The 14,558-nt window shown below is 52.9% G+C and overlaps 1 protein-coding gene across 3 annotated transcripts; it reads right to left on the bottom strand.

Annotated features, from left to right (window-relative positions):
• Window positions 1–983: 983 nt before the first annotated feature.
• Window positions 984–10,314, bottom strand: Xirp1 (xin actin binding repeat containing 1). Of its 3 annotated transcripts, XM_046437681.2 has the most exons (3): window positions 10,156–10,314; window positions 3,819–7,194; window positions 3,262–3,397 (listed from the first exon to the last, which is right to left on the bottom strand). In XM_046437681.2, exons 2-3 carry the CDS (start codon window positions 7,188–7,190, stop codon window positions 3,389–3,391), a joined length of 3,381 nt encoding a protein of 1,126 aa, XP_046293637.1. In that variant the 5' UTR covers window positions 7,191–7,194; window positions 10,156–10,314; the 3' UTR covers window positions 3,262–3,388. The 3 variants fall into 3 exon arrangements, with proteins under 3 accessions (XP_046293636.1, XP_046293635.1, XP_046293637.1); XM_046437680.2 differs by having other exon boundaries at window positions 984–7,191; XM_046437679.2 differs by having other exon boundaries at window positions 984–7,194.
• Window positions 10,315–14,558: the final 4,244 nt, after the last annotated feature.

The following is a 14,558-nucleotide window of genomic DNA, read 5'->3' on the forward strand; positions in this document are numbered from 1 at the left end:
GGCACTGAGGGACCAGTAACAGGTATGGAGGGCTGAGCCCTGGACTGGAGGTAAGGTGGGAACCTGCATATTCAGCTGAAGCACAGTATGTGCAAATTCTTGCTCAAGCTTGTGAGGAGCAACTCTAGTTGTTAACACCCCTTTCTATGGAAGAGGATCCAGAAAACCCACCTTATCCCACCTCTGGGTCTTTGCAAGCTCTTTTCTCTGTGTCTAGTGTGCTTTCCCCTCTGGTTTTCACTAGCTGGCTCTTTGTATTCAGATCTGAAATGAGATGTTTTTCCTTAGGAGGGTCTGCATGGGCCACTCGCTCTAAGGAAATTCCTGGTCATCATCACATCACCATGTATTAAGATTGTTTCCCCAGAGTGGGAAGGCAGCACAGTCAGGCACATCACTCTGTTTCTGGTCTGATTTTTCTTGTCTGTCCATCTCCTCATTCTCAAAAGTTGGTTTCCTGAGAGGAGGACCCTATTGGACCTTGCTTCTGTGTTCCTACTACCTACAACAGACCTGGCATAAGGAAGATGCTCAGTGCTTTTTGAAGGACAGAGTGAAAAGTGGCCTTCACCAAATCATTCCAGTTTTCCAGGTTAGAATCTGAACACCCCTTTCCTCACTGCTTGGCACACTGTACCTGGCATGAATAGGCAGTGGCCCAGCCAACTTGGGCATGGGAATTCTCCTGATGTGAGGTCTTCCTACCTTCCTGTACCTGGTGGGGTGACAGGGCTGCTCTCCCATTTTGGAGCAGGATTGTAGGACCCCCTCCCCTGTGCCCCAATGATGTCCAAGAACATCTAGGAGGGGAAGCCAGAGGTAGAGAGGGCAAATGTGTGTGTTGGGGGCAAGAACAAGGGATAGGGTAGAGCCTTCAATGCAGCTGCTACTAGAAAAACTGGACATCTGGAGGTTGGGGCTGTTTTTCCCTTAGTGTGAACACAGAGTCTTGAACAGATGCACACAAACAGACACACACTGAGTAGAGAATCAAGCTTTGGTTTATTCAGACAGAATCTTTCCCATTTGGGATGAAGAGGGGCAGTGGGCAGGAGGGGGCAGAGAAAGACAGTGCATTTGGATCCTAAGGGCCCTGTTGATTTCGAACTCTTTTCACGTGACCTTTGGGTCACGAGGATGACCAGATGAATGATGAAGGTGGTGAAGGAGGGACTGGAGGCCAGGTGCTTTTGGGTCTCTCAGACCAATTCCTAACAGAGACCAGTGCTGTGACCAGTTAGGTTTTCTCCAGGGATTAAGGAGCAGAAGGCTAAGAACATTCAGAATCCTAATAAAAGAAAGAAAGGCTGGGGGTTCCAACTCTGTAGACAATGACGTGCAGATGACCACAGGTCAAAGCTTGGGCCGGGTCTGTGTGAGCAGCATGTGTACATGCTACATCTTCTACAAGTGGGGCTGGCGGTCTTCACCCCGTGCCTCTGTTACTTAGTGGGCCTCTTTTTAACCTTTCTTCCCCTTTATTTGCAAGAATTGAGCATACTGATGGAACTGACAAAAGAGAAATAGTCCTCAACAATCCTTAGAGATGCCCTTTCTTCTTGGTCCTCTCCCTATGTGTGCAGGAGGGAGGGACCCATCTTACTCCTGGGGCCCTGGAAGAAGGCACCCAAGTGATGGGTGGGAGGTGAAGGTGCTCAGTGAGCAGCTGGCTAGGAGTGGCCGTAGGGCATCCACGCCATCTCAGCTTCTTCTAGGCCACTGTTGAACCCAGCTGGGCTGTGCAGGAACTGCCTCAGCAAGGGGGAGGCATGGACCCCCAGGTGGGGACAGCTGAGCGGTTCTGCCTGCTCAGTGACTACAGTGGAGGATGCAAGGACTGTGTTCCCAAACTGGTCTACCTCCTCATACTGTTCCGTCACGGTTCTTGTGGCTCCATAGCACTGGGAACCGCCCGGCACAGTCTGCAACTCCAGGACACTCTTTTGCCGCTCTGTGGGCAGGGGGCGCTCTGAGGTGGGCGTAGGCTTGGGCTGCTCAGAGCACTGTGTGACCACTTCCTTTTTCCTAGCCAGGTCCTGGGCACTTTCCTGGTGAAGTTGGGTCTGTCCTATGTCCTGAGCCAAGTGTATGCTTTTCCCTGAGACGTCATGGCTGCCTTTAGGGCTGGAAGCCTCTGGAAGCTTCCGTGTGGCTGATTGGATGGAGATGAAGGTTGGGGAGGAGGGTGAATCTCTGCTGAAAGGTAAGACTCGAGGGAGGCCTGAATCTTCTCTCAATGTCTCCAGCCTCCTGGTAGGAGAAGCAGCTGAAGCAACCTGACCTCTGGCCTCTGTGTGATTTGTGATATTGGCTTGACCCTGGTCCTCAGTATGGCATTCCACCTTGGCTTGGCTCTTGACTTCAATTGGATCTTTGACCTCCTGGTCTAAGTCACTGGGCCTGGCTCTACTACTGGCTAAGACACTGACCTTTTGGGTACTGGGATCTTTGTGGGGTCCTTGGGAATGGTTCCTGGTGTTCACCTCTGGCTGCAGGCTAGACATAGAGCTGAGGGCTTTGTGTACAGCTTCTTCAATGTCCAGCAGCCTGGCCAGGGTCTGTTCCTTCAGGCGAGCAACCTCTGTGCTGACCCGTGTCAGTTCCCCAAAGGCCTGCTCCACCGAGACCTCTGGTTTGCAGGGAGCATCAGAGACCTGAGAGGCAGCCTCTCCAAGCTGGGGCATAGTCTCAAAGAGCCTCTTCAGGGCACGCACATCCACGCTGCTTGCTGCTTCCTTCTCCAGAGCTTGTACCTGGCTCAGGAGGCCCTGGAGCTCTTGCTGGCTTCCCTGCAGAATCTGAGGGTTCTCAGGGGCTCCTTGCTTGGAACATTCCATGGGCTGCTCTCTTGGGGGACTGGAGTCCTGCTGCGGTGAGGTGCAGTCATTACTGAGAGCATTGAACTTATGGGGCTCAGGGCTCTGGACATTGCTGCCAGCAGCATGATCCTTGGTGGGTCTGGAGGCCACAGTGCTGAGGCTGTGTTGGGGGTCAGGATGGCTCTGTCCACTGGAGCATACAACCAGAGGCATGCAGCCCTGGCCTGAGGCGGTGGGAATTTTGGCCTGCTGAGGAATGGCTGCTTCTGTCTCACCTGGTTTGTATTTTTGTTGTCCCGTCTGCAAGGAGAAGTTGGGAGAGAGAGCTGAAGGCTTGGGCAGCCTCTGAGGAGGGTGGGTCTGGGCTAGGTGTGCAGGTTTGGGGGGCACCGGGGGTTTCTTCCTTGGAGTAATGGCAGGCTCCAATTTGGGGGCCTTTGTCTGTGACCCCCCAGAGGTTTTCTGGCCAGCAGGGCTGCTGTGGATGTGAAGGGAGTCCTGCAAGGGCTTGGAGGTCTGTTGGGTGGAGTCTTCATCATGGCGGGCTTGGGCTGAGAAGTCAGGTCCCGTCACAGCAGCTGGGAGAGTAGGAGGAGGAGGAACAGAGGCATTATGGGAGTGCCGGTTGGCACCTGCAGCATGGACCCCAGAGGGCAGAGTGTTGTGGGCTAAAGGGGCAGTCTTTAGGGTGGTCTTTGCAGCTTGGAGGCCCCCTGAGCAGAATTGGAGATTCCCAGGAGATTCCCAGGTTCTCTGTGTGTGGCTTCCAGGCTCCTTCTGCCCTGGCCCAGGACTCTGACCTGGGCCTCCCTGGAGTGGGCTGGGAGCTTGGGCTGAGAGGACAGTCTGCCTGTCCCTTGGTTGGGGTTCCTTCTCAGAAGGTTGGACACCCCTGGGTGGTTCAAAAGTCCTCACAGGGTGAGCAGTGTAGACGCCATCCTGAATCGTCACCCACCCCTCAGGCAGCCCTCTAGGTAGTGCTTTCTCTTCCCCACTGACCTTTCTGGGAGTTGCCGGGTTCCTGGAGTCACCTCTGGCCATGGGCCTGCTGTTGCTCTGGGTGGCCCCAGTGGCAGTGGCTGGTGCTTTCAGGAGACCATCTTGGACGGGTGCGGAGGTGGCTGCAGGGGCGGAGGCCTGTTTGTGCTTGTTCAGAACTTGCTGGTGCAGACTCTGGGCCTTGGCTGTTTCCATCCGCAAACTCTGCATGGCTGCCTGTAGGTCTGGGGTCCCAGGCCCTGGTGGGGTAGCCATGGCTCCTCCTGACTTTCCCATGGCTGCCATTCCTTTCTGCCCAGTGTGATGGCTGTCTTCTTGTTTCTTTGCATCCTGCAATGGGGTTGGGGTGGCAGTTTCCCCAGCCAGAGGGATTGCCTTTCCAATGGCCTGAGGCAGGCCTCTGGGATGTCCCACCCCCATGCTGGGGTCCAGTGGAGGAACACGAATGATGTTGTCAGTTGGGGGAAGCTTCTGGGCCCCCTCGCTGGCTGGCACTGGACTTGGGTCAGCCGGTGGCTCCCACCGAAGGTCGTGCAGGCCACTCAGGTCTCCTTTGTCTATGCAGCTGGCCAGCAACTGCACACTTCTCCTTTCGGGGGCCCTGCTGGGTAGCTGGGGCTGTAGGGAGTAGGCCGTCAGAGAGACTAGGCCCTGCTCTGTCTCCTGCATCACCAGCCCAGTCCTTGTCACAGAGGCCCCGAGGCTACAAGCCAGCAGTTGCTGGAGCTCGGGATCCAGGTCTTCAATATTCCCACCGTTGCCAGGAGCTGGCAGCCTCAGTGGCTGGAGCCGAAGCTGGCCAGTTGGGTCCTGCTGTACCAACAGTCCTTGCTGGTCAATGTCTGGCCGGCGCAACACTTGGCGGACAATCCTGGGAAGCTCGCCAGACACCAGCTCCTCCTTCCGTATGTGAGGATGACCCTGCCCTGGGCTGGGGAGCATGTACTTAGCAAGGCAGAGGTCCCCTGGCCCTCGGGTCTCCATGAGGATGCCCCCATGGTGCAGGATGCCAGGTGTGGCATGCAGTGTCCTCAGGGTCAACTCTGCTGCAGTCTCTTGCTTCTCTAGCATCCCATTTTCTGAGGGTCTCCCGGGCTGCTCCTCCTGGAGATTGCCCCCTCGGATGCTCTCAGCTGCCAGGGAGCCCATGGGGCAATTCTCGAAGAGCCAGGTGAACTTGTGTACAGAACCTTCGGCGATGGGGCCCGGGGTTATCTTGACCCCCTGATCTTCTCTCTTCCCTGACTCCAGGGCCTGGAAAACCTCCTTCTGACGAGACACCTGTCCTGAAGGGATCTCCACCCGGCTGCAGTATCGCACAGGTCCTCTTCCACAGGGACGGCCTGCAGAGGCTTGTAGAGGTTCAGTCTCAAAGACATGTCCATCTGTCTGTCTTTCCCCAGCCTGGACCTGACTGACCTGCAGGTGCTTCTCCCTGGAGCCCTCTGCCTGGTCCAGGGGTGGAGGCTTGAACATCCAGGTGCAGGACCGGGCCTCAGCCTTGGTTGTGGGATCTGTGACCTCTGACCCCTGCTTCTCTGCCAGCTCACTCATTGGGCATGTCTCAAACAACCACCGGATGGTCTGCACATCGCCCTTTGGGGGAGTCTCAGACTTGGGGCCTTCTTGATTCTTTCTCTCCTCTTCCAGTCGTTCTTGCTGTTCCCGCTGGTGGATCATCTCCAGGGGCTGGGTCTCAAAAAGCCACCGAGCAGTGCCAACGTCCCCAGCCACCACTTCCTGCCGGGTGATGCCTCGTACTACATCAATGGTACTAGGGCTTCGACCCAGCTGATCTAGAGGCCGTGTCTCAAACATCCATCGGTAGCCCTTCACATCACCTCCCACTACCTGCTCTCTGCTGACAGAGGTCAGGGCATGGAGGCGACCCTTGATGTCCTGCATGGCATATACTGGGGATCCTACACCCTGGGACTGTCTAGCAGAATCAGTTGTTTCTGATCCGTTTGCACTATCTGGGACCAAAGGCTCACCCTGTCCAATACTATCTAGGGGAAGGGTCTCAAAAAGGTTTTTGAAGGTCTTCACATCCCCCTTCACCCCATCTCTCTGGGGCACACCCTGAGACAGAGACAGTGCTGAGGAGCCATCATTGGGTAGATGCTCACACATGAGTCCTTCACCCTCCTGGTGGCCCACCCGCTGCAGGTGACCCACTTGGACCTTGTCTCTGAGAGTGTCCAGAGGTTTTGTCTCAAATAGCCACAGGGTGGAGCGAACATCACCAGGGACCACCTCTTCCTTAGGTGGAGCCTCTGCTCCAGCCTCCTCTTCCCCCTTCAGAGTGTCCAGGGCTCGTGTCTCAAACAGATGCCGCTGCTGCTGAACATCTGGGCCAGGAGGAATAAGGTCTGGGGATGGCTGGAAGTCCTTCTCATTCACCAAGATCTCCCGGATGGCATCCAGGGGCTGCGTCTCAAAGATCCAACGTGTTGCACTGACATCGGGCCGTGCCCCCTCCTCTAGGGAGATCCCCCGGATTACCCGCACCTGGCTGGGGTCTTGGTTGAAGGCATCCAGAGGTCGTGTCTCAAAGAGCCAGCGGGCAGACCTCACTGCGTTGCTTTGGATCTCTTCTCGACATGCGGCCTTGACCTCATGGATGGCCCCTTCTGCATCCTGGATAGCACACAGTGGCTCTGTTTGGAACAGCTTCACGGTTTTCTTCACATCGCCCTTCAGCTCCTGGATCTCTGAGCGCAGCTCCAAGGGGCTCTGCTCTTGGATGGAGGGGCGGGAGCCCAGGCGGTCCAGCGGCCGCGTCTCAAAGAGCATCTTAGTACCCTTCACATCTCCACTGGCCGCAGGTTCCCTCACAGTAGGCTCTGTTGTCTCCTCTTGGCCCCCCAGCTCATCTAGTGGCTTGGTCTCAAAGAGCCACCGGGCTGCACGAACATCACCTCCTGATGGCCGGGGTCCTCCTGGCTCCCGCTCTGTGCTGTTGGCAAAGGATCCTTCCTCAAACTTTCGGGAAGTGGCCTGGACGTCTCCGCCTGGCACAGGCTCTTTGGCAGCTGGCTTCTCATGATCGCCAATGGCATCCAGCCGCCAGTTCTCAAAGATCCAGCGCATGCACTGGACATCACCCTCCGTGGGCTCCTCAGAGCCCAGGACCTCAGCCAGGTCCTCGGCCACGGCCTCGGCCAAGTTTTTGCGGAGCTCAGGGTGGATGTGCCTGTAGAGGCGGCGGAGCTCTCCAGCTTGCCGCTGCTGGTGGAACTTAGAGAAGGACTCCTTGGGTGGCGGTGGTGGCAGATCCTCCAGGACCTGGGGTGGAGGGAGGGATAGGTCCTCTGTAGTCGCCATTGGGATGGTTGGTGTGGGGGCCGCCTGTGTCTGCGCGTTGGCCATTCTTCTGAGGAGAAGGGGCAGAGATGAAGATGTGGTTGGGGGATTCACTTGGGGTGGGGTCCAGTTGCTGGGACAAACGGCAGGGAGGAAGGCCCAGGGTCTGAGTAGCTCTGGGTGACATTTACTTAGAGACTCTCTCCCTCTCTATGTCATCCTGGCACAGGGTCCACTTTGGCTGGTGTGTGAAAAGTCATGAACTTAGGACATTTGGACCCGTCCATCAAGGTTGGTCCCTGATTCCCTGACTTGCTAGGGGGACCGAGGGTCTTTCCTTTGGCCCCACAAGGGATGCCTACCCACATCTCCAGCGGAAAAACTGGACGTGCCCATCCTTGCCTTCCTTTGTCCAAATTAGTTTGTTTTGGTTTTTTTTTTTTTTTTTTTGCTAGACTTTCAAGTGAGTGACCTGGGGTAATCTTGACTGAGGAGTCTCAAGAGGTAGGTCCCTAAAAGGGTGACTGATTTCTCATCGAGAGGAAATTCGTACAAAGAACACTAGAGGGCGTGCTGAGCACTTTGATTAGAACCTACCCAACCTTTACCTCTGGGGTCTCAATTCCAAACTTTCTCAGGCCCAGGGAGATGAAGACCAACCCTTTATAATTAAAGATGAGGAAACTGGGGCCCAGAGTCAGATCTTGGCAAACAAGTGGCAGGCAGTGCCGGCATGAGGTCCCTAGGACTTGATTCCCAATTTAGGACTTGATTCCCAAGAAATAAGAGGGTAGGGGATGTGAAGCTTTCTTATCGGCCATAGTCCCCCCTCTATTCCTCAGCAGGCCACTTAGGAGAATATGAAGGTGACATCTCCAGGGAGGGAAGACTGTGGATCAGGGTCCTTTCTGCAGAAACAGCCTGCCCCGTGCTCATGGAGACCCCTCCCTAATCATGTGTAAGCAAGCACAGCTTCAGGTCTGCTGGGGTGCAGGGTCTCAGGTTAAGATCAACCCCTGAAGGCCCTCAACCCACTTCGACCCCAAAGCTGGCTCCTCTTCTCCCTCCCTCTTCATGTCAGTCAACTTCTATCAAGGTGTGACCTTTCTCCACTCTATCCCCGCCCCTCAAGCCCTTCTGGTCTGTCTCATGTATGTCTTATCTGTCTTGTGACAGGTGTTATGACAGTCCCCAGAGGCCAGTAGGCCAAGAATGAGAAGCATGTACCCCCGTCTGCTGCCTCTGATCCACTACTGTGCTCCACACTTGGTACTAAATATAGTTGAGGTCCTGGCCTTGGAATAGGAGCCTTGTGCTTGGAGGGACGTTTGGGCTCCACCACTGGGGATCCTGGGTGCCTGTGGCCCACGTCATCTCCTGCACTACCCATGGTTCCTAGAGGACCCTGCCTCCTGCCTTCTGAGTTGGTGCCAGGACTCTGGTCTGCAGGCCAACCAGGTGCTAGAGCCTAGAGACCTCCCCCTGGCCAAAGGGGCCTGGGGTGTGGGTAGGTACAAGGACACTGGCAGCAGGTAGGAGACAGGACTTCTTCCTATGGCTACCTCAGAAGGAGGAGACAGAAAACTGAGACCTACTTGCCCCACCTCACCCACACCTGGCCTTTTCACCAAAGGCATGAGAGCCCTAGGGAGTATAAGGCCTGAAACCTGTGGCGTGAGTCTCATCAATCCTCTGCATGGTTTCCTTCCGTATCTGAGCTGTGATAAGGATTTCCTGCCAAAACCAAATTCATGCCTGTCCCCACCTCTGCTCTAGCCTGTCACCACCAGATGTCAGATGAGCAGATGTCATCTACAGGCCACCAACTCTACCCCACCCCCACTCCCAGGAATCTCCAGAATCCCTGCTAGGGTCGCAGGCTGATAGCACAGAGTCCAGGAATCCTCAGAGCTAATCCTCCGAGGTCATTGAATCTAACCTCTAATGAAGAAGTTCAAAGGGGGAAAATTGAGGCCCAAAGAGGGGAAAGGAGCTGTCCAGGGAGGCTCATCAAGGCAGTGGCAAAGTCTGACACAGATTTCCTGACTCTGGGCCTGCCCACCTCCACTCCTGTCTGGCCTAATGCCTGGGAGGGCAGAATTCAGAACTGGGACCAGGCTTAGGGAAGAGTGAGCCCCAAGAACTGTCCCAGAGTTTGGGCTCCTGGGGCTGGGTCAGCCTCTCGGGATGACTCACCTCTGTCTCCATCTCATCCTTGGCCCATACTGGCCTGCTCTATACCTTTGGGCAGACTCAGATTCGGTCTCCTTGCCCCGATGCCTACCATCTCTGGCCTGAGGACTTTCCCACAAGTCAAGATGATGGCCTAGGTTACAGGCATCCCTCCCGGGTTCAAGGACATTATATGTGGGGAGCTGAACTCAGGCCAGTCCTAGGGAGATATCGCTGGTACTAGATATGCCAAGACTTTCACCCACAACAGCTGGGCATGGGGCCCATCCTAGGCTACATTTCTGGCCTAATCTACTGTCTCTACTCTGCCCGGCTCCTTCCCAGGTCTCTTCTGTCACTTTTTCCTCCAGATTTTGGGACTTCCAGAGGCTTCCCTGAGAGGAATCCTTGAAACCTGAGGAGCTCCATACCTGTATTTTAAAAACCGAAATTCCAGGCCTGGGGATATGGCTCAGTTGGTAGAGAGCTTGGCTCACATGCACAAGGCCCTGGGTTCAATCCCCAGCACCCCACACACAACCCCCCCCCAAAAAAAAAAAAATTCCAGGCCATCTCCTGGAAGCCTTTCTGAATTGCACCAGGCAAAAGCCTGTCCCCTTGGCCAGCCTAGGCCTGTGGCAGCCACTCTGAGCTCTCCTGTGGGACTCCTACAAACTCATGTTACCTTCTTTGTGGATTCTTTATCTCAGAAACTCTTCCACTCACCAACACCTGTTCTTACCATTCAACCTCCCTCTCTCCTGGGTTCCACCCCGATACACACATTGCACAGGGTGCAGAGGGCCCCAGCCTCAAGAACCAGCATGGCTGGTTCTTGACAAGAAGGGAGATTACTTACCAAGGGTCCGGCTTGGCTGGTGGGGTGTTTGGGGTCTGTAGCAGGTGTGGCCTAAGCGTCTGTCGTCCTGCTGGAGATTCTCGGTGGGGTTGGTTCTGTTCTGTGGCTTGGTCAGCTACCTTCTCACTGCCTGTCTCTGGGTCTCTGTTCTCTGCCAGCCCCAGCAGCTGCCTTTATTTTGCTGGTTAGGGGGTGGGCCGGAGAGGGGGCGGGCGAGGGAGGCTATGTTCAGACTATTAAGTGGTGCCGCTATTTTTAGGGCTTGTGGAAGTCACTCTGCCATCCCGGGGAATCAGTTACATGTCTTTTGGGTTGGGGAGGGGCAACAGAGGGAATGGAGAGAGCTCCATTCATCTAAAGTCCTCTCTGAGAATTGGGGACAGTCAGTGACTCAACTGTGGTGTGGGATGGGGGTGTCCAGACTATTTTGAAGGAATGAATAAGAAGGAGCATTTGATACTGGGGTGGGCCTGCTCCTTCATCCTCTGAGCCTCCTGTCTTTATGCTGGACTGGTCTCTGACTCTTGCTGTGTGCCACCATGCCAGGAGACTGGAGGCTCCCCAATGGGCAGGGCCGGGCTTCTCTGTCCCCAGCAGGAACCCCTCTGAGAATAAGGCCCAGCTCTTTTTCTCCTGGGTTCCCCAAAACTTTCCCCTCTCTTATCCATTCCTCCTCATGCCCCACAGCCTTGACTGAAGCAGACTGAGGGAACCGTCTGAATGACCAGGCCTCAGCTCTTTGCTAGGCCTGATTTTCCAAAGAATCCTACGAAAGAGTTCTGTGGTCTCCATACCCCATCATCCGGGTCCTTGTCTACTTCGGAACTCTTCCCTCTGACTCAGGGCCCAGACTTCCCGGGAATGGAGGGGAGGGGAGGGGAGGGGAGGGGAGGCGTGTGGGAGCTGACTGTGGGGTTATTTCTGACCCTGGAGTCATCAGCTTCCCAGTCTCTGACAGGATGGGGGTGGGGAGAATCACACCTGCCTCCTCTTGGCTGCCTGGAGCCCCAGGGACCTGGCAGCCTTCAGGATCCTGCACAGGGGCCAGTGTGGAGGGACATCAAGGTATTATCCACAGCAAATAGGAAAGAGGGTTTTGTCTCAGGTGGGAGGCTTGGCCGGCTCCTGTCTAAGGGTGTGCTGGTCTGGTGTGTTGTGTTACCTTGCAGACGTGGTCTTCCTTCTGACGACCCAAATGCCCTCTGGGGCCAGTGGATGATGCCAGATGTTGCTCACTTTTTCCATGGAGTCGACATTAGTCATGCACCGTCACCTGGGGGGTGGTAGTGGGGGCATCTGGAACCCCTTCTCTCTTTCCACCTGCCAGGCTCCTGTCTCTCCCAGGGCATAGGGGAATGCTATATGCCCTTCTTTCAGGCCAGGAAAGGAGGGGGGTCCTAGGAGGAGCCTTCTCCCTGCCGACAGTGAAAGTGCCTATCTTCTAGGGTAGTTTTGAAAATTGAAGAGATTTAACATATGAAAGTGTTTTTTTTTTTTTTTTTGGTCTGTTTGTTTTGGTACTGAGGATTGAACCCAGGGGTTCTTTGACACTGAGCTATACCCCCACAGCTCTTTACATTTTTACTTTTGAGCTAGAGTCTCTCTAAGGTGCTAAGGGTCTCACTAAAGTCATTGAGGCTGCCCTCAAACTCACTGATCCTCCTGTCTCAGCCTCCCAAGTCACTGGGATTACAGATATGCACCATGGTGGTCTGCATGCAAAGGGTTTTGACCGTGCTCAGCACATAGTTAAGTACACCCAAGTGCTGAGAAGTGCCAGCTTTTATAAACATGAGGAAAGAAAAGCACCCAGGGAAGCTCCTTTTATAGTCTCTTGAAGGGTGATAAGTCATGGGAGAAATTCCTTAGGCTTCAATATTAAGAAAGAGGCTCTTCCTGGACATCTAGTTTTTTTTTTTTTTTTTCTAATACAGCTGTGCTGTTCCATGCAGTCACCATTAGTCGTGTGGAGCTATTGACATTTAAATATAAGTAAAATAAAATAGGGGCTGGGGTTGTGGCTCAGTGGTAGTGTATTGCTGGCATATGACCCTGGTTTCGATCCCCAGAACCACACACATACCACACCATACCATAGACACACACAGAAAAAAAAAGAAAAGAAAAGAAAAGAAAAATTTGGTTCTTCAGTAGCCTTATTTTAGGTGTTCTTGAGACTTGTGACTAGAAAGTGCCATATTGGACAGTACGGCACATTTCTATCATTGGGTTGTGCTGTTACACACACTAAACTTTTATAACATATGATATTTCCCTCTTTGGCTTGCTTGGCTGCTAGGAAGCTCCAAGCCAAATTTTTAGGCTTCTCCAAGGAAGGAGAATTTGTGGCTTACATTCTGTGTAATGAGGATGATCAGCTCTCCCAGTTGTCTGTCTCTGAGGAGTTTCCCAAGACAAGGGAATTTCACTTTTAAAACTGGGGAAAGTATCTGGACATGCGGTGCACACCTTCATTCCCAACTACTTAACAGGCTGAGGCAGGAGAATTGGAAGTTTGAGGCCAGCCCAGGGACCTTAGCAAGACCTTGTCTAAAAAAAAAGAGAAAAAGAAAAAGAAAAAAAAAAAAAGCTCAGGTGAAGTAGTAAAGCCTCCCTTGAGTCTGTAAATCAGGCACAGGCCAGGTCACCCATGAGCCCTGGCTGGCTGTGTTTGCTTGGGATTCTTCAGGCCTGCTCTCCATCTGTCATCTTTAAGGCAGAGATACATTGCATCTGTCTTCTGGAGCCCTCTCAAATCATTTTGGGAATGAGGCTGGGAATACAAACATACACTGAGGCTGAGTGACTATGTGGATTACACCATCCTTGTCCAAAGGCAGAGAGGTGCAGGGAGGGGAGGTTGTTTTCAGGCTATTACAGTCTGTCTTCTGGAGCCTACTGTTTCTCAGTCTCCAAGGGCCTTTTCCTGCCAGTCCTTCCCTCCAAGGGGGATCTGTGGAGGACTGGCAGAAGTTCATGCCGGAGGCTCCCTCCAATCTAAGGAGGAGCCCAGAGTGAATAGCTGGCAGTTGATTCAGGAATGATCCGGAGCCAGACTGCTTGGGTTTGAATTGTACACGTGACACTTAGGAGCTGTGTGACTTTGGCAAGTTTCTTAATCCTAAATAAATGAATAAGTAAAGTGTGTGTGTGTGTGTGTGTGTGTAGTTATAAGTATAGATACACAATATGCATTTAGAACAGTGTTTGGCACACAGTGAACTCATTAAATGAATAAGGTAAGTAAGTTTTTTTCCTGGACCTTAGCCACCTGTGGCCTCTCCAGGTCTCAGATGCTATGTCCTCTTGGTCCAAAGACGAGTGCCCTTCAAGGCACTGGCTGGCAGTCCTGGCTTCCCTCTGGCTGAGGGAATTGCTTGGGCAGGCCAGGTGGGTTCTGTTCTAGGCCTTTAGGGGATGGTTCTGCTCAGCCTCTTGGTATCAGAGAATCATGTGAATCCAGAGAAGGGATTTTCTGCTCTGGGGTCAGCTCCAAGGGTGGGCAGATTTGAGATGAGTGTCCAGCCTCCTGCGTGGGGAACTTTGTGACTACTTCATGAGAGGCAGCTTTTGAGAGTAGGATATGATGTCAGAGGCCTGGGATCAAATTGCCAGTCTGTCTCTTACTATTTATTTGACCTCTGAATGTCTTTCACTCTCTGCACATTCATGCTTTCCTGTGTGATCTTCCAAGAGCAGAATCTGAGACAAGCATTTGAATGCAAGTGATTTAACTGGAAGGGGATCCCAGGTTCGCAATGAGGGGGTAGAGGAGTGAGTAATGGGAAGGAGGAACATAATTACCTCTAAGCAACTGGGGCTTCATATCCTAATTTCCTTTACAGATAGTTCACTGTTAGTATGGGGAAGCACAGTGGATTTTTTTTTTTTTTTGACATGGGTTTGAAGCCATAGGGAGCTTTAGAAACACAGTGGATTACACACACACACACACACACACACATAGTAATTTACACTTGATTTTTTAAGGTTGATTTTGTATCCTGCAATTTTACAGAATCATTTATTAATTTTAACAGCTTTCTTTTTAAAATGGAGACTTACAAGTTTCCTATATAGAAGAAATCACATCATTAGCAAACAGGGACAATTTAACTTCTATGATTTGGATCTTTTATTCTTTTTCTTGCCTAATTGCTCTGGCTAGGACTTCCATTGCTAAGTCTGTTCAACACAGAAGTGTTGAGAGTGGGCATCTTTGCCGTGTTCCTGATTTTAGAGGAAGCTTTCATTAAAAAAGAAAAAAACATTGATTATGATGTTAGCTGGGAACTTTTCATATATGTTGGTGTGTTTTCCTTCTAATATATTGATGTATTTTTCTTCTAAGTCTACTGAGAAATTTTTTCATGAAAGAGTGTTGATTTTTTCCCTTTCTTCCT

This window comes from Marmota monax, unplaced genomic scaffold, assembly GCF_021218885.2.
Source record: "Marmota monax isolate L192 unplaced genomic scaffold, Marmota_monax_Labrador192_F-V1.1 WCK01_AAM20220418_F8-fsc00021, whole genome shotgun sequence".
Classification (NCBI taxonomy): domain Eukaryota; kingdom Metazoa; phylum Chordata; class Mammalia; order Rodentia; family Sciuridae; genus Marmota; species Marmota monax.

Excerpts from the sequence above, each read along its gene's own strand:
- Xirp1 (XM_046437680.2), bottom strand. The coding sequence starts at position 7,190 with ATGGCCAACGCGCAGACACAGGCGGCCCCCACACCAACCATCCCAATG.